The sequence below is a fragment of the Pseudophryne corroboree genome, chromosome 1 (assembly GCF_028390025.1).
Source record: "Pseudophryne corroboree isolate aPseCor3 chromosome 1, aPseCor3.hap2, whole genome shotgun sequence".
Taxonomy (NCBI): Eukaryota; Metazoa; Chordata; class Amphibia; order Anura; family Myobatrachidae; genus Pseudophryne; species Pseudophryne corroboree.
Window position 1 is genome coordinate 183,246,576 of NC_086444.1, and position 22,151 is coordinate 183,268,726.

At 41.9% G+C, this 22,151-nt stretch overlaps 1 protein-coding gene across 2 annotated transcripts in view; it reads left to right on the forward strand.

The window, feature by feature from the left end:
• The first annotated feature begins 1,610 nt into the window (after positions 1-1,610).
• The window catches only part of VCAN (versican), a 107,038-nt gene continuing 86,497 nt past the window's right edge, over positions 1,611-22,151 (forward strand). For both annotated transcript variants that reach the window (XM_063963951.1, XM_063963952.1), the window contains exons 1-2: positions 1,611-1,847; positions 12,561-12,636. In XM_063963951.1, coding sequence (XP_063820021.1) covers positions 12,567-12,636 — 70 coding nt within the window. In that variant the 5' untranslated portion in view covers positions 1,611-1,847; positions 12,561-12,566. The remainder of the gene's footprint in view (positions 1,848-12,560; positions 12,637-22,151) is intronic.

Below are 22,151 nucleotides of genomic sequence, written 5' to 3' on the forward strand. Positions count from 1 at the left end.
GCATTGTGCAGACCTGAATGGGACAATGGCCACAAGACATTCCTTCTGTGTTTACTTCCAGGTATTTGTGATCAGCAATGCTTACTTACCCTCTGTGTGCAATCATCTCTGTATAAGCCTGGAAGAAGATCCTGAATGCTTTATTGCTCTATAAGCATTAGCCAGAGGAAGGCTGACCACTAAATCCATTTATTTGTTTACAGTATTTTGACTCCCACAGGTGTGAACACAACTTCCATGTGTAACTGGGGCTGAAGGTGTTTAATGTGAAGTGTATATAGACACAAAGAAATGCATGGATGTAGCAGGCACCCTGGTGTGTAGACGTAGCTAACCTACACAAAGCAGAAAATTTCTATCCAGTCATTGCAGCCACTCTTCCCTGATCACATCTTAAAGCTGAGATGTCTCTTGTGAATGAATCCAAAGCGATTATACTATCCTGGCTTCCTTCCCAGTCTCTTTGTGTTACACAGACTCCCTTTTTTTCTTACTACAAGCATATTGGCTTATCTAGGTGACAGCTGAAAAGACTCATATTTCATTAAAAACACATTATGTCCATAGGCAATATCATCGCATTCATGTACAGTAGGTCTCTAATGGGAGGTGTGCCCACAGAACTGGCAATGCCAGGTTGCCAGTGACCCATGCCTGCCAATACTTACATCATGGGAAGTCATGCTTTCTGGCCAAGATCTCCTTTACTTTTGTGCTTTGTCATCTGCACCCATGCAGCCAGTAAGTCAGTGCTGAGGTCTGGTGGCTGCCAGGAGTTTTAATCAGCAGATGTACAAAAACAAATGTTTATCACAATCTGAAGGAAAAAAAAAAGGAAAAAAACTCTAGGCCAAAGGGATGTGGGGGACATAATAGTCCTGGCTCTATTGTTTAGGCGTTTTCTTGGACCATCTCACAGGAGATGATAGAAAATCTATTCCAAATAGGGCAGTGGGGCGTAGATGTAGCTGATAGCCTAAGCGATGGGGGATGTGAGTTGGGAAATAAGCTGGAATCATGACAGTCTAACAGGAGGATTCCTATGTTCTTATGCATGTGTGCAGATTAACTACATGCATGTTGCAGGATGTTATAAGGATAACCAGACCATGATGTCACAGCAAAGAACTGGAAACAGACGCTAAGTAGTTAAAACACAGCACAACTGTAACTTTCATATATGTAAAGTTATTGTGTAGAATACTGTAGCTGGAACGCACTCATAATCCATTCTCTCGGCATATACTGTAACTAGTGGGAGGGGAGGAAAGTAACAGTTATGAGAGGTGAAATAGAATAGCCATTTATATACAGTAGCTGAACAATTAATATGTAAAAGCTAATATGTTGCAATTCCAACAAGAGTCCTGATTGAGTTAAGCAGTGGGCAGGAGGCTAGCTGGAACTGAAAGTGTAAAGTGCTGTATAATGCATAGGGGGGTTAGGGGTGGAGGGGGGGGGGCAGGGGCTGTAGTTGGGATCTCCTTGGAGTCAGGGAGGGTGAGTGAGCCCTCCTCTTACACTGAGTGCCCCTCCTTCTCGCTGTGCTGACGGTGTAATGATATAATCATGAGGGGTGTCAGATCCCGCATTTGAACTTGCAGCCAAAGAGACTCTAGTTCTTCTTTCACAAGGACTCCAATCAGACACACGCTGGGGAGAGGTCTGCTGTCCAACGGGGGAACCTACAGAGGGATAACAGCTCAGAAACAGTCTAACCCCAAATCATCAGCCAGACCCTCTGACACTGGGATATACTACTCCACCATCCACAGGCAACTCTGCAACCCATCACTGTATCACACCGGACTTCATGCAGCTCAGACATTAATAGGTCACCTTTCAAGGTAATATACTTTAATATTACTATATATTATGGGATTTTTGCGAGTGATAAATCAGTTCATCAATCACAAAAAAAGCAAAAAAAAAGAATATATATATATATATATATATATATATATATATATATATATAAAACTAGCACATATACCAGTGCTTTAAGACACAGTGTGGAAGGGGTATACATAGTGATATATGGATAGCATTGTTGACTGCTGTCAACTTTTTTCCCCTAAACCCGAGCGTATTGTTCTGTGCTAGACAAGGACATGTGTGTGGAGATGCTGAGGTGTGATCAGAGCTGTGGCTTGCTAAGGATGACTGTAAAGGAGTTCAGTGCTGGTGATGACATCTGGCAGCTCTGCCTGATAGCTAGTACTCTGCTCGTGTTCCTGGAAAGCTGATTCTCTTTCTCTACAGATGCTAGAATAAGCTTTTGTGCAAAGCCTGGGAACCCCAAGGAGTCTCAGGTTCTAATGCAGGGAGCGCACGGTGCTCGGGGGTCAGCCATGGTTACAGTCCAACCGGACTCCCTAAAAATGAAGGTGGGCAACATACAAGCACAGTGGAGCGTGAAGTATCTGTACCAACCTCTATGTTACACAAAGACTTGTAACTTTAGTGGGGATATTGCATTGCTCCAGCGTCTGGGTAACGGTTACACTACTCACACAGTCAAGTTGGAGTTACAAGGATGCTAAAGCAGACAAAACCACAAAGAAGCAACAATATATATATATATATATATATATATACACACACACACACACACACACACACACACACACACACACACACACACACATAAATAACATACATACATACATACATACATACACACACATTAATTAAGTATGATCGCATCATGCATTATGTGACAACGATAGATTATTTGTAAATACAGTGTAGCATTGTCAATATGGGCTATGTAACATTGTAACATTGCATTCAGTCCATGGACATTGCATTCAAGCGAAGAAATTCCCCTTAGTTTAGATTGTTCTTTACTCACCAGGTTAAGGATTGCTGCTCACAGTCCAAGTTGGATATTCTATGCACTGAAGGACCAGCTCCTGTTACAAGTTAATAAGTACATTTCCCATGTTGGGTCTGCAGATTCCCTTAGACTATGTACATTGGCAATGCTGTGTGAACAATGTTTATCCTAAAAAGCAATATTTACATCCCAGATGTTACACTGCATTGTTGCATTTTCAATGGGTCTGTGTAAAGTAATGCGACTCAATTCAAGTGTACCAGTTAAACAGAAACATACTGTGTGGTTAGGATTTGCTCTGAGCAGGCAGCAGAAAGAGTTCTCTAACAAAGAGAGTCACAACCTTCTGCATGTCACATGGATTTAGTGCTGAAGATGTTGTAAATGAACCTGCTGTGTCCATTCTCCGGCTAATCACTGATAGCTGAGCTGATGTGTTTTATGAGAGTGCAGAAGGTATTGTTCTGATTCAGACCCGGGCAATGGGATGTCTAGGAATGTCTTCTGCTCCGAAAGGGAGAAGGGCGACCTCTGCTGGAGCAAAAGGGATTTTCTTTCCGCAGCATCTTGCTGCAAAGCCCCTGTACACGAGGTTCACACACCCCCTTTGTGTCCTATCTCTGTCTCAGATCATTCATTCCATCTACCTAGTAATATGCACTATAAAATTTCAATCCATGCAAAATAATATTACTAGTCTGCCTTTCAATTCTAAATATTGACAAGTATTAAAAAGAAAAGTTTCATTTTTATATATCCTTTAATTGATTTCTGTTGGTATTATTTGATTAGCTGATACATTTACAGATTACTATGTTTTATTACGAAAATGTGATCTATGGTGTTTCACTGCACTGAGAGCTATGAAGGGGTTAACTCAGTGTAGACAGAGGGCTTTTGCAGGACTGTAGGCTGTTGCAGCACTTGGGTAGCAGGGGGCATGCTCTAACTTGTAGTTCCACAGCTGCTAGATAACCACATGTTGCCCAAACGAGGGTTTATGTTTCCTGTGTGCGCTTAAAAATTGACCTTATGCGTTTACAGAGACTGCATCTGGCTCAATTATTAAATATCTGTGATTGCTAGAAGAAGAAGAATTGGGAGGTATTTAATGGCATTGAGAGGGGCTGAATGAATTGTAAAGTAAGCAGCTTGCACAGGAAGGCGATGGAGCAGAGCTGTCCTGTGAATGCAGCGGGTCTTCTGGGGAGCCCCCTGCCTGGATCTTGTTTCACCTCTGGGAAGATGCGGTCCCAGATCAGTCTCACATAACAAAAGCCAGCTGTCTCCATGAGCCACGGATAGGGCGGTGACTGCAAAGAGAGTTGGGAGGGAGGATTGCTTTGTAGAAAAGGACAATGTCCGGGAAGATCCGTTTTTATCCATCGCCACGTGGACTATGGGAGCACCGTAAAGGTTTATTTAATTATCTCATGACTACTAGCATGTGCTATATAAAACACTCTCACAACCCCCGCTGCTTAAGAAACAGTACAGTGTGTCTTACGCCTGCCCGCACCGATTCTTACCAAATGCCTTTACAGTTACTGATACTTGGGGTTAATGATCAATATCTGGTGGTGATACAAAATGTAATCCAATTAAATGTTGTGAAATATTGTTCTAATGTATGTATGTATGTATGTATGTATGTATGTATGTATGTATGTATGTATGTACTGTGGTGAATACTATAGTGTCACAAGACTTTCTCAGGGGGAAACCACCAGTGAGACCACCAAGGAATATGGGATAGACCACTCAGCCCCCTCTCCCAGTTATATTTGTTTTCTCACAAGCACTTTCCTGCAAATGATGATGGCTATAGAGAGTCACACTCACTTATTCATGGTAACTGTCTGTATGATGCCATGTTACTGTGGAAGGAACATATATGATGCCCATATAAATCCATACTATCACCACCCACATAGGCCAGGATACACAGGGGACTTTCAGCCTCTGTGAATAATTCCTTGAGATAAAGCAGTTAAGAAAACACTCTGCAGCTCTGCGTCCTTAAGTCATCTGTGTCCTTTATTTCAATGAGAATTTCCTGCACAAAATCGCATAAAGAGGCCAATTCATTATCCTCAACAGTAGGTGAAAATGTACATTTTCACCTGCTTTATAAAACTTAAGTGTTGAACCCATTCATTAAAGAGGGAACATGAAATCTCCTGCTTACCTGTCATTCCAAAGCAAAACGTATTTCCCAATTCATCAAACTGCAAAGTGACATAATTTTCAGAAGGTATGCCATTTTCAGATGGTGTCTGTTCTTGATGCCCTGCTTCTTCCTGTGGGAAAGGGTCTTGGGTTGCAAAGATCCCTCCGCCCCTGAGATCCCTCCGCCCCTGAAGTGCCTCCATGTGCGCTAGCTGCTAATTTTAACTGCTATGGAAGTAATGGTAGTAAGGATCACTTGATGCTGATCTTCAGATCAGCTGTATCTGCACTGGAGCAGTGTTGAATCGCTCCGGTGTTATAGCATCTACTACTGCCACTCGCTGCAAGTTGGATGCTAAATTAGCAGACAATACCTAATGATAAACCCCCAAATCTCCTAAATTAGCGATCAATCTCTCGTTCAATGAAACCCTGTAAAAATAAATACATTTCTGAACATCCACATAATGCAATTAAATTGTGGCAATGCCTGATTGATGACACCACAAAATGACTAAAATTGGTTGTGTAGCAGAAAACATATGAGCCCTACACACTGGCCAATGTGTATGAGCGATATGAACGTTCTCGTTCAGTAATGAACGATAAATCATTCATATCGCTCAGTGTATATGCACCAACGATGAACGATGCGCGTCCCCGCAGTCTTTCATCATTGATTGTACCTCGTTTAACATAGAAAGCCAATTTGAACGATGGTCGTTAATCGTTCAAAACGAAGATCATCCAAATTGGAAACATTGCCAAGTGTGTAGGGCCCAATAGGAAACAAAGATGAGTGATCTCTTGAGGCTGTAAACTAAATATTGCCTTTGCAGACATAGTGAGTGGGGATGACTGAGTTGTTGGTGTGAACTGGCAAGCTTCAGTGCAAGAGGTTGCTATGCAAAAAAAAACAAAAAATGAGATACTTTTTATCGACATCTTAATGGAGTCATAATAAAGAGATTGGTCCTTAGGCAGTTGTATGCAGTAGCCACCACCTTGGATATTGTGCTTCCCCTGTTTTCCTTACCTTAGTGGATGTGAGGTTGGACCAACTTCCTCAACTCATCAGACTGAGGCAGGATGCACCAAGGTTTAAACTTAAATAACTGAGGTACTAATTAAGTCACCTGTGTTCAAGCCTGGATATCACTAAACCCAGGGCTGTTAATGTGCCTTGAGGACCGAGGTTGGGAAACACTGCCATAGACAGTGCTGATATAGTGTACACTCAATGGCTGTTACTTAAGGATCCTGTTCTAGTGACCATGTAGACCACTCAATTAATTACCTTCACTTCAAACAGTTTAGTTGCATTTTACATCTGGAATGAAAGGACCAATAATACTACATTAATAAAGGCCATGGGAATTTAAATGATCACATAATTTGCAATATATCCTATATAATTTGCAATATATCCTATATAATAAAAGGCTAATATTGTGTTTTGTGCGCTGGCGCCCATAGATGGCGTCTGACAGAGTGATTCAAGTGCTGACATTACTGTTTTGCTGTTCCATCATTTTGACGGACAGGTAACTAATATATATATATATATATATATATATATATATATATAAAATATATATAGTATATATACTGTATATATATATACATATATATACACACAAAAAAATTTTTTAGGCACTCACCAAGACTGATGCAGAAGAAGCAAAAGTTGTATTTAGCAGTTCACAGGCATGTAGATAAGTCAAAGTTTTGAACCAATCATGACCTTCTTCAGATCATAGCCAGTGGTGCTGAGAGAGGGGGGCAGAGGGTACAAATGACCTGGGCCCAGGTCTGATGAAGGGTACCAGTGAGGGTCCAGTAGGGGCCCAGGTCCCCTCCCCCTTACCTGGAAGCTACAGTTCTTCTCCTCAGCCCAGCACACTGTGCTGTGTACTGGGCTGCAGTGTGGCCATGGAGGTGCTTAAAATACAGGTTGAGTATCCCATATTCAAATATTCCGAAATACGGAATATTCCGAAATACGGACTTTTTTGAGTGAGAGTGAGATAGTGAAACCTTTGTTTTCTGATGGCTCAATGTACACAAACTTTGTTTAATACACAAAGTTATTAAAAATATTGTATTAAATGTCCTTCAGGCTGTGTGTATAAGGTGTATATGAAACATAAATGAATTGTGTGAATGTACACACACTTTGTTTAATGCACAAAGTTATAAAAAATATTGGCTAAAATGACCTTCAGGCTGTGCGTATAAGGTGTATATGAAACATAAATGCATTCTGTGCTTATATTTAGGTCCCATCACCATGATATCACATTATGGTAGGCAATTATTCCAAAATACGGAAAAATCCCATATCCAAAATACCTCTGGTCCCAAGCATTTTGGATAAGGGAGACTCAACCTGTACTATTATTTTTCAGTATTTTTTTCTAAGGGTACATGAACACACCTGCTGTGATTAGGCCACGGCCCTTGAAAAGTACCTGGGCCCAGCCCAGCTCTCGACTGCCCTGGTCATAGCAGCAAGGTAATGTGCACAAAAGACAACCAAAAGAATATATACCGGTGACAAGCAACTTGGCTTTCCAGTTGATGTGGAACTACAAGTCCCAGAGATTGTCAGGACCAGCTGTGTGATATAGTGCCACAACAGATGGAAACTCGCATAATAATTATGTAGTAAGAATAAGAATAATAAGTTCTATGATGCCCTTTACCAGCTAATATTTTAATTATGTAATTACACTGTGGTCTATATCTATGATCATACACAATAAATGCACTTACTTTACAGGCGCAAGAGAAGAACTGCAAAGGGCTTGCAATTTAATGAATTGCTATGTCTTTTAGCAGTGGCTCTGCATATGGGGAGCTGATTATTGAAATGAAATGGATATACCCTTGTGTTGTAAGCCTCAATTAGAAAGTGATTTGAGGCATTTTGACAGTTCTCTGCTACAATCTTGATGAATTGAATAAAAGGGGGTAAATTTACTAAGATGGGAGTTCTATTTAAGGTGGGATGTTGCCCATAGCAACCAATCAGCTTCTACTTCTCATTTATCTAGCACCTTCTAGAAGATAATACCTGGAATCTGATTGGTTGCTATGGGCAACATCCCATCTTAAATAGAACTCCCATCTTTGTAAATTTACCCCAAGGTTGTATGATCATTCACTCTGTTCACCCGAGTTTGGATCAGAGAGATCAGATAGAGCTTTTTGAGCATTGTCTGCAAATCTGCAAAACAAAGGAAGGCATTCATTATTATTATTATTATTATTATTATTATTTTCAAGTAAAGTTTATTTTCCCTTATAAGGGCAGAGCAGAGTGTTTCTTAATGTTTACAGAGAACATGCCTTTCAGTATTTTGTTCATAAAAAATAAAAAGGTTTATAAGGAAAGGAACAGGTTTTCTCTATTTATGATTGGTGTACTTCCATTGGTTAATCTGGATAAATGGTGTATATCACCCTTAAGAGTTTACCAGGGGCGTAGCGAGAACTTTGTGGGCCCCATAGCAACATTTTGAAGGGGCCTCCGTCCCAATGCTTCTAGAGAGACACTTCTCTGCAGCAGTTATTAATTTTATGCCCTATAATAGTGCCCTAGTTCATTTTCTGAACCATAGTAGAGCCTTATTTAATGTTATGCCCCATAGTACTGTCCTAGTTTCTTTTATGAATCACAGTAGTGCGTAAGTTCACCCTATGTCACATTTCAGAGCTGCCAGTAGACATAATGCCACACAGTACCCTAATTCACATCATGATATATAGTGCTCCCCGTTCAGATTGTGCCTCATTACAGTGCCCCGGTTCATAAAATATATAACATTAAAATGCCCTCCAGTTCATATTATACCACACTACAATGGGCAGGTCCAGGGGCATACCTAGATATATTGCAGGCCCCAAGGAAAAAGTTTGAAAGGACCCCTACGTACCACCAAATCGTACAAAAAATGTATATAACACTGACAGGGAAGGTGGCCCCTCTCAGCTCTGGGCCCCATAGCAGCTGCACTGCCTGCACCCATGGTAGCTACGTCCTTGGAGTTTACTAAATTAGTTAAAAGGGAGTAAGGGGTTATTTGTATAGAATCACACACCAGGTGTAAGTTCATCCCAGATGCTCAATGGGAAAACAGTTGGAGGTGCCACACCCGCTGTTGGCACAGTCGCACAGGTACCCAGTTCTCTCTAGCCTCATTCCCCCATGTTTCTGAAGTTCCAGCTCCACAGTGTCTCACCAGCCAGCTGTTCCCCCTTCTGTTTAACCAGCCAGCCCCCCCTCTGTTTCATCAGCCAGCCAGGCAACCCTCTGTCTTACCTGGCTACCCTCTCCTGTGTTTAGGCTGTGGGAAAGGAGAATTAGGGTTAGGTTGTGGGCAGGGGGTTAGGGATGGGGAGGTTAGGTTTAGGCTGAGGGGAGTGAGGGTTAGGGTGAGGGTTACCTGCCTTCTGCGCCGTGTAAGGATTTCAAGCTATCGAGATGCCAGTGTCGGTATTCTGACCGCCAGCATCCTGATTGCCGGTATCCCATACCCAATCCTTAATCTAATTATATTTTTTTGTTTTTAAGAAAACTTTTGTAGCTCATCTGCATAGCAGCCACATTTCATCATTATCATGATTCTTTTTACAACTTTATTTGTTACTTATGAAAAAGCCATAGTTGTGCCCGACTGTGAGATATTCTAAGGCCAAACAATTCCCACCACTTATCAGATTTTGGTACTGTCCGTGTGTGCGTGGTATTCATAACTGGTCCCTGAGATGTTCTAGGTTTGCACAGTAGTCATAGGACATCTTTCTCTTATCTTTATGGCAGCACAAATTTATGTTAATGTGACATAATGATCACTAATTTAAAGTGACATAGATGAAATGTGGATTCTAATGCACAGGTGGGATGGAGCCATAGGGGAGAATTCAGTTGTTTTTCCTCACAGCTGCCACTAGATAGCACCCAACAGAGCAATTTAATTGTTGCTCCGTTACGGCGCGATGAGCCGCCGAGTGACACATTTCAGCTGTCCAGCAGAAATGTGCTATACGTGACCCATTCGGGCCCCCAAACGGCACTTTTCGCATTACGCCCAGCACTTTGGTCGGGTTTAGCCCATGTTACGTGGCTAAGCCCGGCCTGTCTGGGAACAATGTGCATGATAAAGAAAAAAACATTTGAATATCACACCACCACTTTAGATGGGAGATCGGTCATCATCAACAATTGAATCACTCCCATAGACTGGAAATACTAAAGATGCTGTAACAGAATACTGTAGTTCTTCCCCATGTCAAATATGTACAAATTAAACCCTACCATTCTTTGTACCCCTTTCTCTAAATGTGGGGTACTTGCTCTAGAACCCCTATCCTCTGCACGGCAGGGTCTCTGAAGATATAAGGTTGCTACATAAGTGGGTCTAGTTTGGAGTAGTCTAATATATGAGTTTAATGTCCCTTCCAAAAAGTGGAATAATCCATTAAAAACAAGCAATCACTGTTTCTGCAGTACTGCTTCTAAACATTAGCTGGGGCTACAAAGGAATCACAGATCCTTTACACTAGCATTTCTCTGCTATGCAGTTTCAGTTCTTCTTAATGTTTGGTTATATAACACCACCACTATATTATGCAGAACTATACAGAGAACACTTAGTCACACCAATCCCTGTACCACTGGAGCTTACATACATGCGGATATTCTGGCTGCCCCATGCGGGAGGTGGCAGCCAGTTCGGCACAGGGCGTGCGGCAGGGGTGAATGACGTGGCATTGGGGTGGAACCAGGGGTGTGGCCATGTGATCATATTATCATTGCCCCGCCCTGTGCAAGGCAATGCCAAGATGACCAACATTGAGAGGCAGAACACCCACTTTAGACAGTGGCATGGGAGGGGGTTGTTGTCCAATGCAGGGGTTGTGCGGGCTGACAGAGCCTGGCCGGGAGACTGGACCACTCTTCCGGGGAGGCTGGGAGCACCACATGATTTACGGGAGCTTCCTGGCCATTCCGGGGGAGTAGGCAAGTATGGCATTTCCTATCACACAAACACACACTAGGGTCCATTTTTGTCAGCAGTCAATTAGCCAATCAGTATGTATTTGGACTGCAAAAAAATCTGCACAGCGTACACATTGCAAAATAGTTTAGATTGTAAATTCCCACAAGCCCTTTCTACCTTTTGTCTTGGCCTCTGCACCTCCTTTGTCATATTAATATGTCTTTGTTCTATTTTTTGGAATGTGTCACTGTATATATGTTATCAAAATGAAAAAAAATCTGAATGTGTATGAAAACTGTTTATCTTAATGCCATCACTTGTATGTGTGCTGCCATTGTGCAGCAATTAACTGCTGTGCCCATAGTATGCCAAGGTCATAGTGGTGATGTTAACATGTGTAGGACAACCAAACCAATTATTTTCTGAGATTTATCAAACATTCTAAAAAAGTAAAAGTGAAGATGTTGTCCATAGCAACCAATCAGATTCTAGGTAACATTTTATAGACTGTATTAGAAAATGATGGTTAAAATCTGATAGGTTGCTATAGGCAACTCTTTACTTTTCCTCTTGAGAAGGCTTGATAAATCTCGCCTCCAGATCTCACTTAATATGTCAGTGTACAGTGTGGGGGTAAATTGCAAAACAGCTGATAAAATCTACAATAATATTTTTAATTAGTTTCTAAAACATTGTAATGTGTTTGGGTAGATTTATTTTTAACATTATGGGGCAGATGTACTAAGCCTTGAAGAGTGATAAAGTGGAGAGCGGTAAACTACTAACCAATCAGTTCCGAACTATACATTTTCAAATACAGCCTGTAACATTGCAGTTAGGAGCTGATTGGCTGGTACTTTATTTAAATCCACAATGCCATGGTAAACTAATATTGATACGATTTAATCTATAGTATGTGTATATTATTATAGGGGTCTATTCATGAAGCAGTGACGAGAGTGGAGAAATGAACCAGTAGAGAAGTTGCCCATGTCAACCAGTCAGTGTTGGCGTAACATTTATAAAGTGCATTCTATAAAATGATACATAGCAGCTGATTAGTTGCCATGGGCAACTTCTCCACTAGCTCACTTCTCCACACCTTTCACTGCTTTGTGAATAGAACCCATAATTATTATGATCATTAACAAGTGTGTTACATTAATACATTAGTAAGTCCAGTCCAGAGGCCATTATTAATGATACAAAGCTCATTGCCCAGACTTTGACTTCAAAAGTATATGTTTTTTTCAAGGTGTTTCCTTTCTTCACATCTGTTTCCCATCACTGCGCAGAACATGAGGTTCTCAGCCGTACGCACTCTTAGTTCATTTTCTCTTCTCTGACATCATCCCAAGAACTAGGCCAGAGCAGCTGATTGTCAAGGAGTCTAGAGCTCCCACAGGCTGGTGTTTATGGGAGAGAAAATAAATGCAGCCTTTGAGACAAAAAAAAAGAAAAATGTTTTTTGATTATTTGTTGGTGAAATGTAACGTCTGGGACTATGATACATTACTTAATACATACTTCTCTGTTGTTTTTTTTAGGTCAACATGTTGTTAGATTTGAAATATATCTTTTGGATATGCTCAGCATTCCCTATTTCCTATACATTCCGTGCAGGTAAGCATCTCATTCAATAAAATAACTTACGGAACATATTTTGATTTTAAAGGGAACAGCCCAAAGTTTGAAGGCAGTTTCATGCTCTAAGGTTTAATATGTATGATTGTGGCAGAGTAGGCATTCAGTTATTAAAGGATTTGCAATAAAGTCCAATAACTTTATTGTTTTGTTGTTTTTTGCAATTTTAGCAAATGCACTGACATTACTTTTCCCATTATCTTCCTCCTGGGTGTTTCAGGCAAGCCTTTATCCATACTTAATTCCATTCTAATCCTACTTTTTGGGAGGTCCCAGGGAGCAGGTTGAGGTGGAAAGTGCATGAGCCATGGCAATACCCCTTTTCCTGCTTGGCAATGCTGATGATTTGTGCCACACATAGTGGGGGCATAGCTATGCTGATGCGATTTTCAGCAAATTACACCATAAATCCCCCCTGTACCATCCACTTCATTGTGTAATTGGGCAGGAGATGGGAGGTTGGTCTAGTCTCCTGATAATTCAGAGAAGTCACCAAAATATGAGTGTCTACTGGTCATTCCGGAAGAACCTGATAGTATGCCCTGATCAGAGTAGACACAATTCATAGTTATCATGGCCCTGTGGTACAATATATCCGTTGTGCTTGCTCCTTTGGCTATAACTATTGCTTGGTATTCTGGGTGAAGTTGTTCTGCAGGACTGTTGCTTACAATATACTGTAGGGCCTAATTCAGACCTGATCGCTGTGCTGCAAATTACACTGTCCTGCGATCAGATAGTCGCCACCCAAGGAGAGTGAAAATTTGCCCATGCAAGTGTGCGATTGCATGTGTGCGTTGTGCGAAAATTCCCCTCAGTCAGCGGACAGCTGCAAAACCATTTGCATCACACTCATCATCTAATATTTTTCCCATTCTGTGCAGTGTGTGCAGTCTGTGCGTAGCTCACTACTTACTCCTCCAGTGCAAAGAAATCAGGCTGATCAGGGCCGAAGCTGACATCACACACCCGCCCTGAAAATGCTTGGGAATGCCTGCGTTTTTCCAGACACTCCCAGAAAATGGCCAGTTACCACCCACAAACGTCCTCTTCCTGTCAATTACCTTGCAAACGGCTATGCAATCGAAATTTTCGCACCATCCTGCTGCTGTTTGGAGACGCGCCTGCGCAGTAGTTAGATAATCTGCCACACAGCAGCAATCAGGTCTGAAGCGGGCCCATAATATGAAAACAATTTAAAATTAACACCTTGGGGGACAACATGCAAACATATGCAGCCGTATCCACATTGTTACATTTTAAATTACAACAGCAATTGTCATTAAGAAATAGGGGTACATTTACTAAGATGGGCTTTCTATTGAAGATGGTGTGTTGTAATGACAGAAATCCCACTAACATGATTGGACACATTAGATCACATGATGTAACCACATGCCTGAGCTACTTCCAACTGTCACCAAAACTTCAACACAAAGCCACAGCTGTCACTCCACAACAGTACTACTCACAGTAACACAGCACATCCCTGCCTCACTGACAGCAGCACATCCCCGCCTCACTGACAGCAGCACATCCCTGCCTCACTGACAGCAGCACATCCCCGCCTCACTGACAGCAGCACATCCCTTCCTCACTGACAGTAGCACATCCCCGCCTCACTGACAGCAGCACATCCTCGCCTCACTATCAGCAGCACATCTCTGCCTCACTGACAGCAGCACATTCCTGCCTCACTGACAGCAGCACATCCCTGCCTTACTGACAGCAGCATATCCCTGCCTCACTGACAGCAGCACATCCCTGCCTCACTGACAGCAGCACATTCCTGCCTCACTGACAGCAGCACATCCTCGCCTCACTATCAGCAGCACATCTCTGCCTCACTGACAGCAGCACATCTCTGCCTCACTGGCAGCAGCACATACCTGCCTCACAGACTGCAGCACATCCCCACCTCACAGACAGCAGCACATTCCTGCCTCACTGACAGCATCACATCCTCGCCTCACTATCAGCAGCACATCTCTGTCTCACTGACAGCAGCACATCTCTGCCTCACTGACAGCAGCACATACCTGCCTCACAGACTGCAGCACATCACTGCCTCACTGACAGCAGCACATCCCCGCCTCACTGACAGCAGCACATCCCCGCCTCACTGACAGCAGCACATCCCCGCCTCACTGACAGCAGCACATCCCTGCCTCACTGACAGCAGCACATCCCTGCCTCACTGACAGCAGCACATCCCCGCCTCACTGACAGACATACTAATTTCCAATAGAAAAATTACAACCGAACTCAAAGAACCTGACATCAATTCTCAAGAAAAATGACTTGAACAGGACTATTTTGCCTCCTATTTGGTATCTATGTCATCCTACATCATCTCCACGTAGAACAATTTAGTCACAACAGGGACCATTTCAAACAATAGATATATCACTATTGGGTGTGCGGTCAAGCTCTGATGTTTGCACGTCAAGGCATGTTTATATCAGAGCGTGACCGCACACACAAGATGTATATCTTTTACATTTATATATTCTCAATGTCATTACTGTTTTTTCCATATTGAAAATTTTTTTGTGTAGTCAGTTTAGTGGTTCTTTAAAATCTTGGTGACTTTGTGGATCTGGAGGATACAATTGAAAAGCAATTACAGAGGTCACCAGTCTGCAGCATTTGATGCATTTACAACTTTATATTTGCAGAATTTATTGTACCTTCAGTATGGCTTATACAGTAATAGTGATCTAGTGTGACACTTGGAACAGGATTAAAATGTTATAATTCTATGAGAATGTACAATTAGAAAACTATTCCATGGCTTGAGCCCTGGCAATTACCAAAAGTTTTTTAAGTTCATGCCAGGGAGAAAAGAAATCTTTCTTGGTATCTGGAAAAATAAATTGATTGTTTGAGCAAAATGTAGCAGACACATTATTTCCAGAAAAAAAATGTTTCATATTTTTCCACCCTGCATTACACACACAGCAGGTCACAAGGCTTAAACACGGCCATATATGTAAGGAAAAGATGCAGCGAAAGGGAAAATGTGGATAAACTGTAACTTTTATTATTTATTTTATATACATGCAGATGAAAACTTTGGAAGTAACAATAAAAAAGAAAGGAAGGAGATTAGAGAGGATTAGCCCTTGTAATTGACAATATGATCAGAGACTGTAAGAATATATGATACAGTAATACTCCTTTCAGATCACAATGCCAGGTCCCACCTGGGAATTGGAAACGGGTCCTTCACGGGTGCGACCTAGCATTGGACCCTTACACACTGGCTTCCTGACCCGGCAATATGCTAGGGTGGGTTGCCATCGGGGGCGGAAACTGCGGCAGCATCTGGGGCAGGGGCGGAGGCATCGCTGGGAGATGAGATCATTTCCACGCCGCCTCTGCCTATGCTGTGAACCTGTCCTGGGTCGCATCGACCCAGCAACCCGTTCACACTGCACCTGACCCGGTAATAACCCGGGAATAACCCTTCTTTATTCCAAGGTTGAATTCCTGGGTTAGGCGACCCGCATCGACCCGGCAATATACCGGGTCAATACCGGGTTATTTGTGCGGTGTGAAAGGGGTATAAGTCATTCTGTATTATACTCATGAAAGAAAAGTATTTCCACCACACACTTTAAGGTGTTTGTACATCATCATTTAAGTTTACTTTAATATTTCACCAAGGACTTTTCATCTAACAAGCAATATGCAGGGCTGTTATAAGGTTTCTTGTCACCGTAGTCAAAACCTCAGCCTATTGCTCCTATCAGTGCTCACTTCCCAGTCCCTCAGGTGAAAGTGCAGAGGTGGTCTCTTACAGGGTCGGACTGGCCCACAGGGGAACAGGGGAGACCACCGGTGGGACCCACTACCTGTGGGCCCTCCTCTAGGGATCAGGTTCCAGACTCTATCCTAGTGCACTTGAATTATGCATTATACTTATGTTACATTATACTTCACAATAATATGGTTTATTATATATTTACCAAGGGGTACAGAACATGTACCCTGTTATGGTTAGCCAAACATCTGTGGTGGCTGGCCACGCCCCAGTGGAGCCTGGCCACACCCTTAAACATGGGCCCCTACTACAGCATTCTTCGGTGGGCCCTTCATGCCTCAGTCCGACACTGATCACTTATATGTTCTACAGCTGGTGCCTGCATTAAGAGACATATTTGGTGTCGGACTGGGGTATGAAGGGCCCACCGGGGAAATGGATTGGTATGGGCCAATGTTTAGGGGTGTGGCCAGTCTCAAGAAGTGATGTGGCGGCCGCCACAGACATTTGGCTATCCATTGTAAAATGCATGGTCTGGGTCCCTTGATAAATAAATAAATATATATATATATATATATACTAAATACAGCTAGCATATAAATTACATGTTAATGTACCAGATTAATAACAGCGATGCACTGTAGAAAATACACTGTAGCCCTGTGCAGTATAATGTAACCTATGTATAATCAAGTGCACATACTTAATCTTAGTTATAGTATTTAGTAACAGTTGCAGGTTGTGTAAACTCTGAGGGAGGGACAAACATGGTCCCCTTTATAATAAGTTGTATTTTCAGAAAAGAATGACGGTTGTCATATAGCACTTCCTCGAAATCATCTCTGTGTTTAAAAAAATGTAATTGGCAAAAAGAAACCGTTAGGAGTGCAATTGAGTGCAACAAGAATCTCTTCATATTAGTAACTGACTGAATTATGCATGAGGGCCAATTTTGTAATTTAATAATATGCAGAGGCCTTGTAAAAGAGACTTAACATAGCAGTTTAACCACATCAATGGAATGAACTACAATAGTTCCTCAGTGTCTGGATTGTGAGTGCAATTACAGATACATTTAAAGTTAAAAGTTAAAAAAAGCCAGTATACATTGGAAATAAATGGGCAAATCTTTTCCAAAAAAGTATCTTTAGTACTGATCAAGAAAAGCAAAAGATATTTCTTAAGAAAAGCCAGTAAGAGTCTGAGGAAATGGAAATGCTGTCAGAGAAAATATATCTTAATTAGTTGCAAGAGAGGCTGCTTTATCTCATTCCCAATAGAAAGCAAAAGTATGTAAGCGTTCAAGTTTTGTCTTTGTCCAGCTCAAACTCAATAATCAAGTGCTGTTTTACTCTTCTTAAAATGTGCAATCTTTATTAAAGTGAGCAGGATGGAACATTTCACTATTTCAGATCTGTCATTTATGCAACATGTATTGAGCCATACTGTGTAGGGATGGCCATCGACCATGATGATTCAAAATCATTGAGGGTTTATGGTCAATGTTGAATAGTTTTGCCACCGATGGAGGAGAACCAGGTAGTTTCCCACCATCGATGGTATAGAACCACCCGATGGTTCTTCCCCCACCCCCCTACATAATGCAGAGACACGGAGCATAGCTCCACCCCCTGACTCCCGCGAAGGCCCACCCCTCGGGCCAATCAGTGAAAATACAGGGATGACCATCGGGTTGTGTAACCATTGATGGTCATCTATTGCATGGTATGCAACCATCGATCTAAACATGCTGTTTCTCCACCAATGCTGACCATCGATGGTAGGCACGCCGATGGACATCCCTAATACTGTGTGCTGAAGCAATATTTCTGAGAATGGAGCCTATCAGTTCACTAGGAGATATGGCATAATAAAAACAACCCATGAGCAACTTTCATTTGGCACATAATAAAATGCTTATATTCTGATCTGTGTGATCTTCCAGCTTCAGATAACCACATGGTTCATAAGCTGGGTACACACTGATAGATGTATCGCCTGTACCATCGAAACGGATGATACTGTATACCTGTAGGTCATCGGTGGGTGTGTAAACCCAATATGCCTAAGATCTACGTCGTTCACAGACATATTACGTCTGCCCTGTAGAACAGTTGATGCTGATATATCTCGCAGATTTATCAGCATGTCTGGCTGTGTGTACGGGCGATTCGCTGACCGTCCATACACTGACTGCAGGGACTGACATCACAGCTAGGCGAGCAAACTGAAATGTCCGCCCAGTTGTAATGTCTGCACAGATATACAGGGCCGGCAACAGACATCTTGGGGCCCGGAACAGTAATAACTCTGGGGCCCCCTCAGAGCAACGGAATTTTTTGCGCTATATAATAAACTATTATTAAATAAATATATATTTATTTATTTATCTACACAGTATATCGATATATAAATATGCATACTGTATCTCCCCTTCCTCCTCCCCACACACCACGGTCTCTCTCTCCCCAATAACTCTATAATGATTACCTGCTCACATCCCTGCTGGACACTAAGTGGCATATACTTGGGGCCCCTCTGATCCTTGGGGCCCGGTACAGGTGTCCCCTTTGACCCCCCCTGTCGCCGGCCCTGCAGATATAACGAGCAGCCAACTAGCAAGTGTGTATGCTTACCAAAATCATCTGCTATCTCGGTGGATCCACCAGCTGGAGGAGCCATTGGCATTGTGTGTACCCAGCCATATAGTCGCAACCAACTATTTGTTACAAGTGGGGCAAGATATAAAGAGGGGAATGTCTAAAGTGGGCAGGATTTTGAAAATATAGTTTACACCAACCCTTTTTACAACACCCTCACTAATTGCTGTGTGTTTGCTCTGCACAGAAATACATTAGTATTGCATTAATCCCATTGTAAGAAATACTTTTTATTTGTTTTTTACATTGTGGTAAAAGCAGTTTTTGGCCTGAGTTTTCAATGGTGTTATAAACAGGCAGCACTGCATCTCTTCTTGCTGAGTAAAATAACAAGTAAAATAAGTATACACCCATGTCTAAGTATTAGCTAACACAAAAGTCATGTCATTTTAATCCCCTTATTTCACTTTGGGATATTTTGTATTAATTTGTCCATGTTGTTGCTGAATAAACATGCTATATATGTGATGTAATGGTTTTTAAATGTGTAGATATGGGCAGATCTGAAATGTATTGGATTGTTCCAGAAACATCCAACATTCACTGAATAAATTATGCCCCCCCAGAGGATAAGGCCAGTCACAGAGCATGGAATGTATAGAAGCTAATCAGCAAGGAGCTATACATGTCACATACTGTATCTGTAGCATTATGGAATGATTCTACAGCCCCTGACAATCATTCTACCTGGATAGTTCTAGGGGAAGGTGTCTGCAAATAGCGCTCTCTGTGACTTGTGATGTGAGCTGAGACTTATCAGTGGCCTGCCCTGTGACCATGCTAGTCTGTTCTGTACACACTAAGAATTAGAAGTATTATATGTATGTCTTTAATAATTTAATATGTTGTACTTCCTACCTACTTAGCCTTATAGTGTCTTGCATTGCAATCAGAGCAGCCTGGGGGGTACCACCACAACCCTCCGCATGATATTTGTGCAAGATGGCACATGCGGAGAAGATAGCAAAGGCCCTGGCACAATGGTCATTAATATCACATGTGCCAGCACCATTCTTCCAAATATTTCACAGGGAAGATGGCGCCTACAACAGATTGAATAGGGTGGAACGCAGTTGTGGACTTACATTTTTTGGACCCCGAGCTTGTACTGTTATGTGGGAGTGTAGTTATGTGATCGGCGGTCAGGATGCTGCCGGTCAAAATACTGACCCAGACCTCCAGCAGGCTCGTATTCCCGACAGTCTGCATGCCAACTAGCAGGGACTATTCCCACGCGTGGGTGTCCAAGACACCCATAGAGTGGGAATAAAACCTGTGGTGAGCGCAGCGAGGCCGCAAGGGGCTTTGGTTCGCTCGCCCCCCTCCACCAGCATTCTGTGACTGGGATCCCGGCATCAGGATGCTGACAGCCGGGATCCCAGCTGCCAATACACCAATACAGCATGCCCAACCCGTTATGAGGGCTCTTTGGCAACCAGCAACAATAGGGCAACATCCAACAAGATCCAGAGGTCCTTGCTGCCCTTGCAAGTTCCACAATGACCAAATGGCAGAGAAAGGGGTGGTTTTGTGGAATCCTTGAAAATGGACCATACAGGGAGCCCCTTCCCACCAGCCTGAGTCTACAGGGATACGTGGTGGGGGACAGGGTGAGAGTCTGTGGGGCAGTTAATTGAATTGAATATATGTTGCATTGTATATATGTTGCATTGTACCTAATCTTTATTATGTAATATGATTTGATGTGCTAATCCAGTGGTTCCCAAACATTTTTGCATCACGACAACCTAGAGTATCAGAATTGTTGTCACAGCACCCCGATGCCAAATGCTTTTTTTCTGAGAAACTTGGAAAAATATAAAATTAAGTAAATTGTGTTTATATGTCATTTTTAGGTTAAGTTATTTGCGGAGGGGCAAAATTGACTTCAGTTTGTCCACATATGTTATGATTGGTAGCAACCAGCACTGGCTTTGCCTATTACTTTGACCATAAATAATTTGAATTGATTCTGGACCACCAGTTTAAGAATTGGATAGCTCTAGTTTTCAAGGAATTCCAATAAGTAAATTCCAAACAGAATAATTGATCTGATGGACCTGAACTTTAACATGAAAGCAGGAATCAATTTTGCCAGAGGGACTTTGAATTTTGGTTCTAAGCTCAATTTTAAATCTATCTGTATTCTGGCTCAGTTTTTCTTAAATTAAATTCTCATACTGTAGATATAATCTAATTCTTGCTGCACAAATCACTTGTGTCTTCTATTTAGTGTATATTCGGTCCGAGTGTTTCAACTAAAATTTAATTGATATTTTTGTACATTTTAAAGGTATTATAAAGGCCTAAAGAGCATAGATGTTACGAATTGATAGTGGGCAGCACTCCCAGTATTAGTAAGTCTCTGTGTTCACCAGACTCTGTCTGTTCATTATCAAGAGTCTTATCTCAGTTTTGCCACAATTGCTATCTCTTATGTCTAAACAATTCAGTTGCTTTATGGCAGTGGATTTCCTTGTCCACTTAATTTGTGGCAGGTGTCATGATCCTGAAAGACAGGCCTTAGTGAAAAATGATTATAATCCCTGCTCGTAGGACATGAATGATCTCCTTTGTTTGCTCAGCTTTTACCATGATCAAAAAAGTCATTCATGTCCAATTTTAAATTAGTCCTAGATTCTCTTAAATGCAAAGATATTTTAGAACAAAATCTATATATATATATATATACAGTATAAATGTGAAAGCCCTCACTCACTCACTCACTCACTCACTCACTCACTCACTCATCACTAATTCTCTTACTTCCTGATATGTTAGAAAGCGGAAATCTAACATAGGTATTCTTCAGGTGGGAAACAGGAAAACTACATTAGAATTTTAATAAACCTACCCTAAGGGAATGAAAAGGGAGTTGATATAATGGCTCCATTACTGATGCATGGCTTGCGTTGCGTGAACAATAACAGCCAAACGGACAATCAGATCAAAATTTGGATCGCACCTCCAGTGTGTAGAATTTCATTAACTACAAAAATGGTCCTGTCACTTTTTACCGTGTCTGCTATGGGTGCTGCTCGGGTAACGCCAAGAACCATGGGTTATTA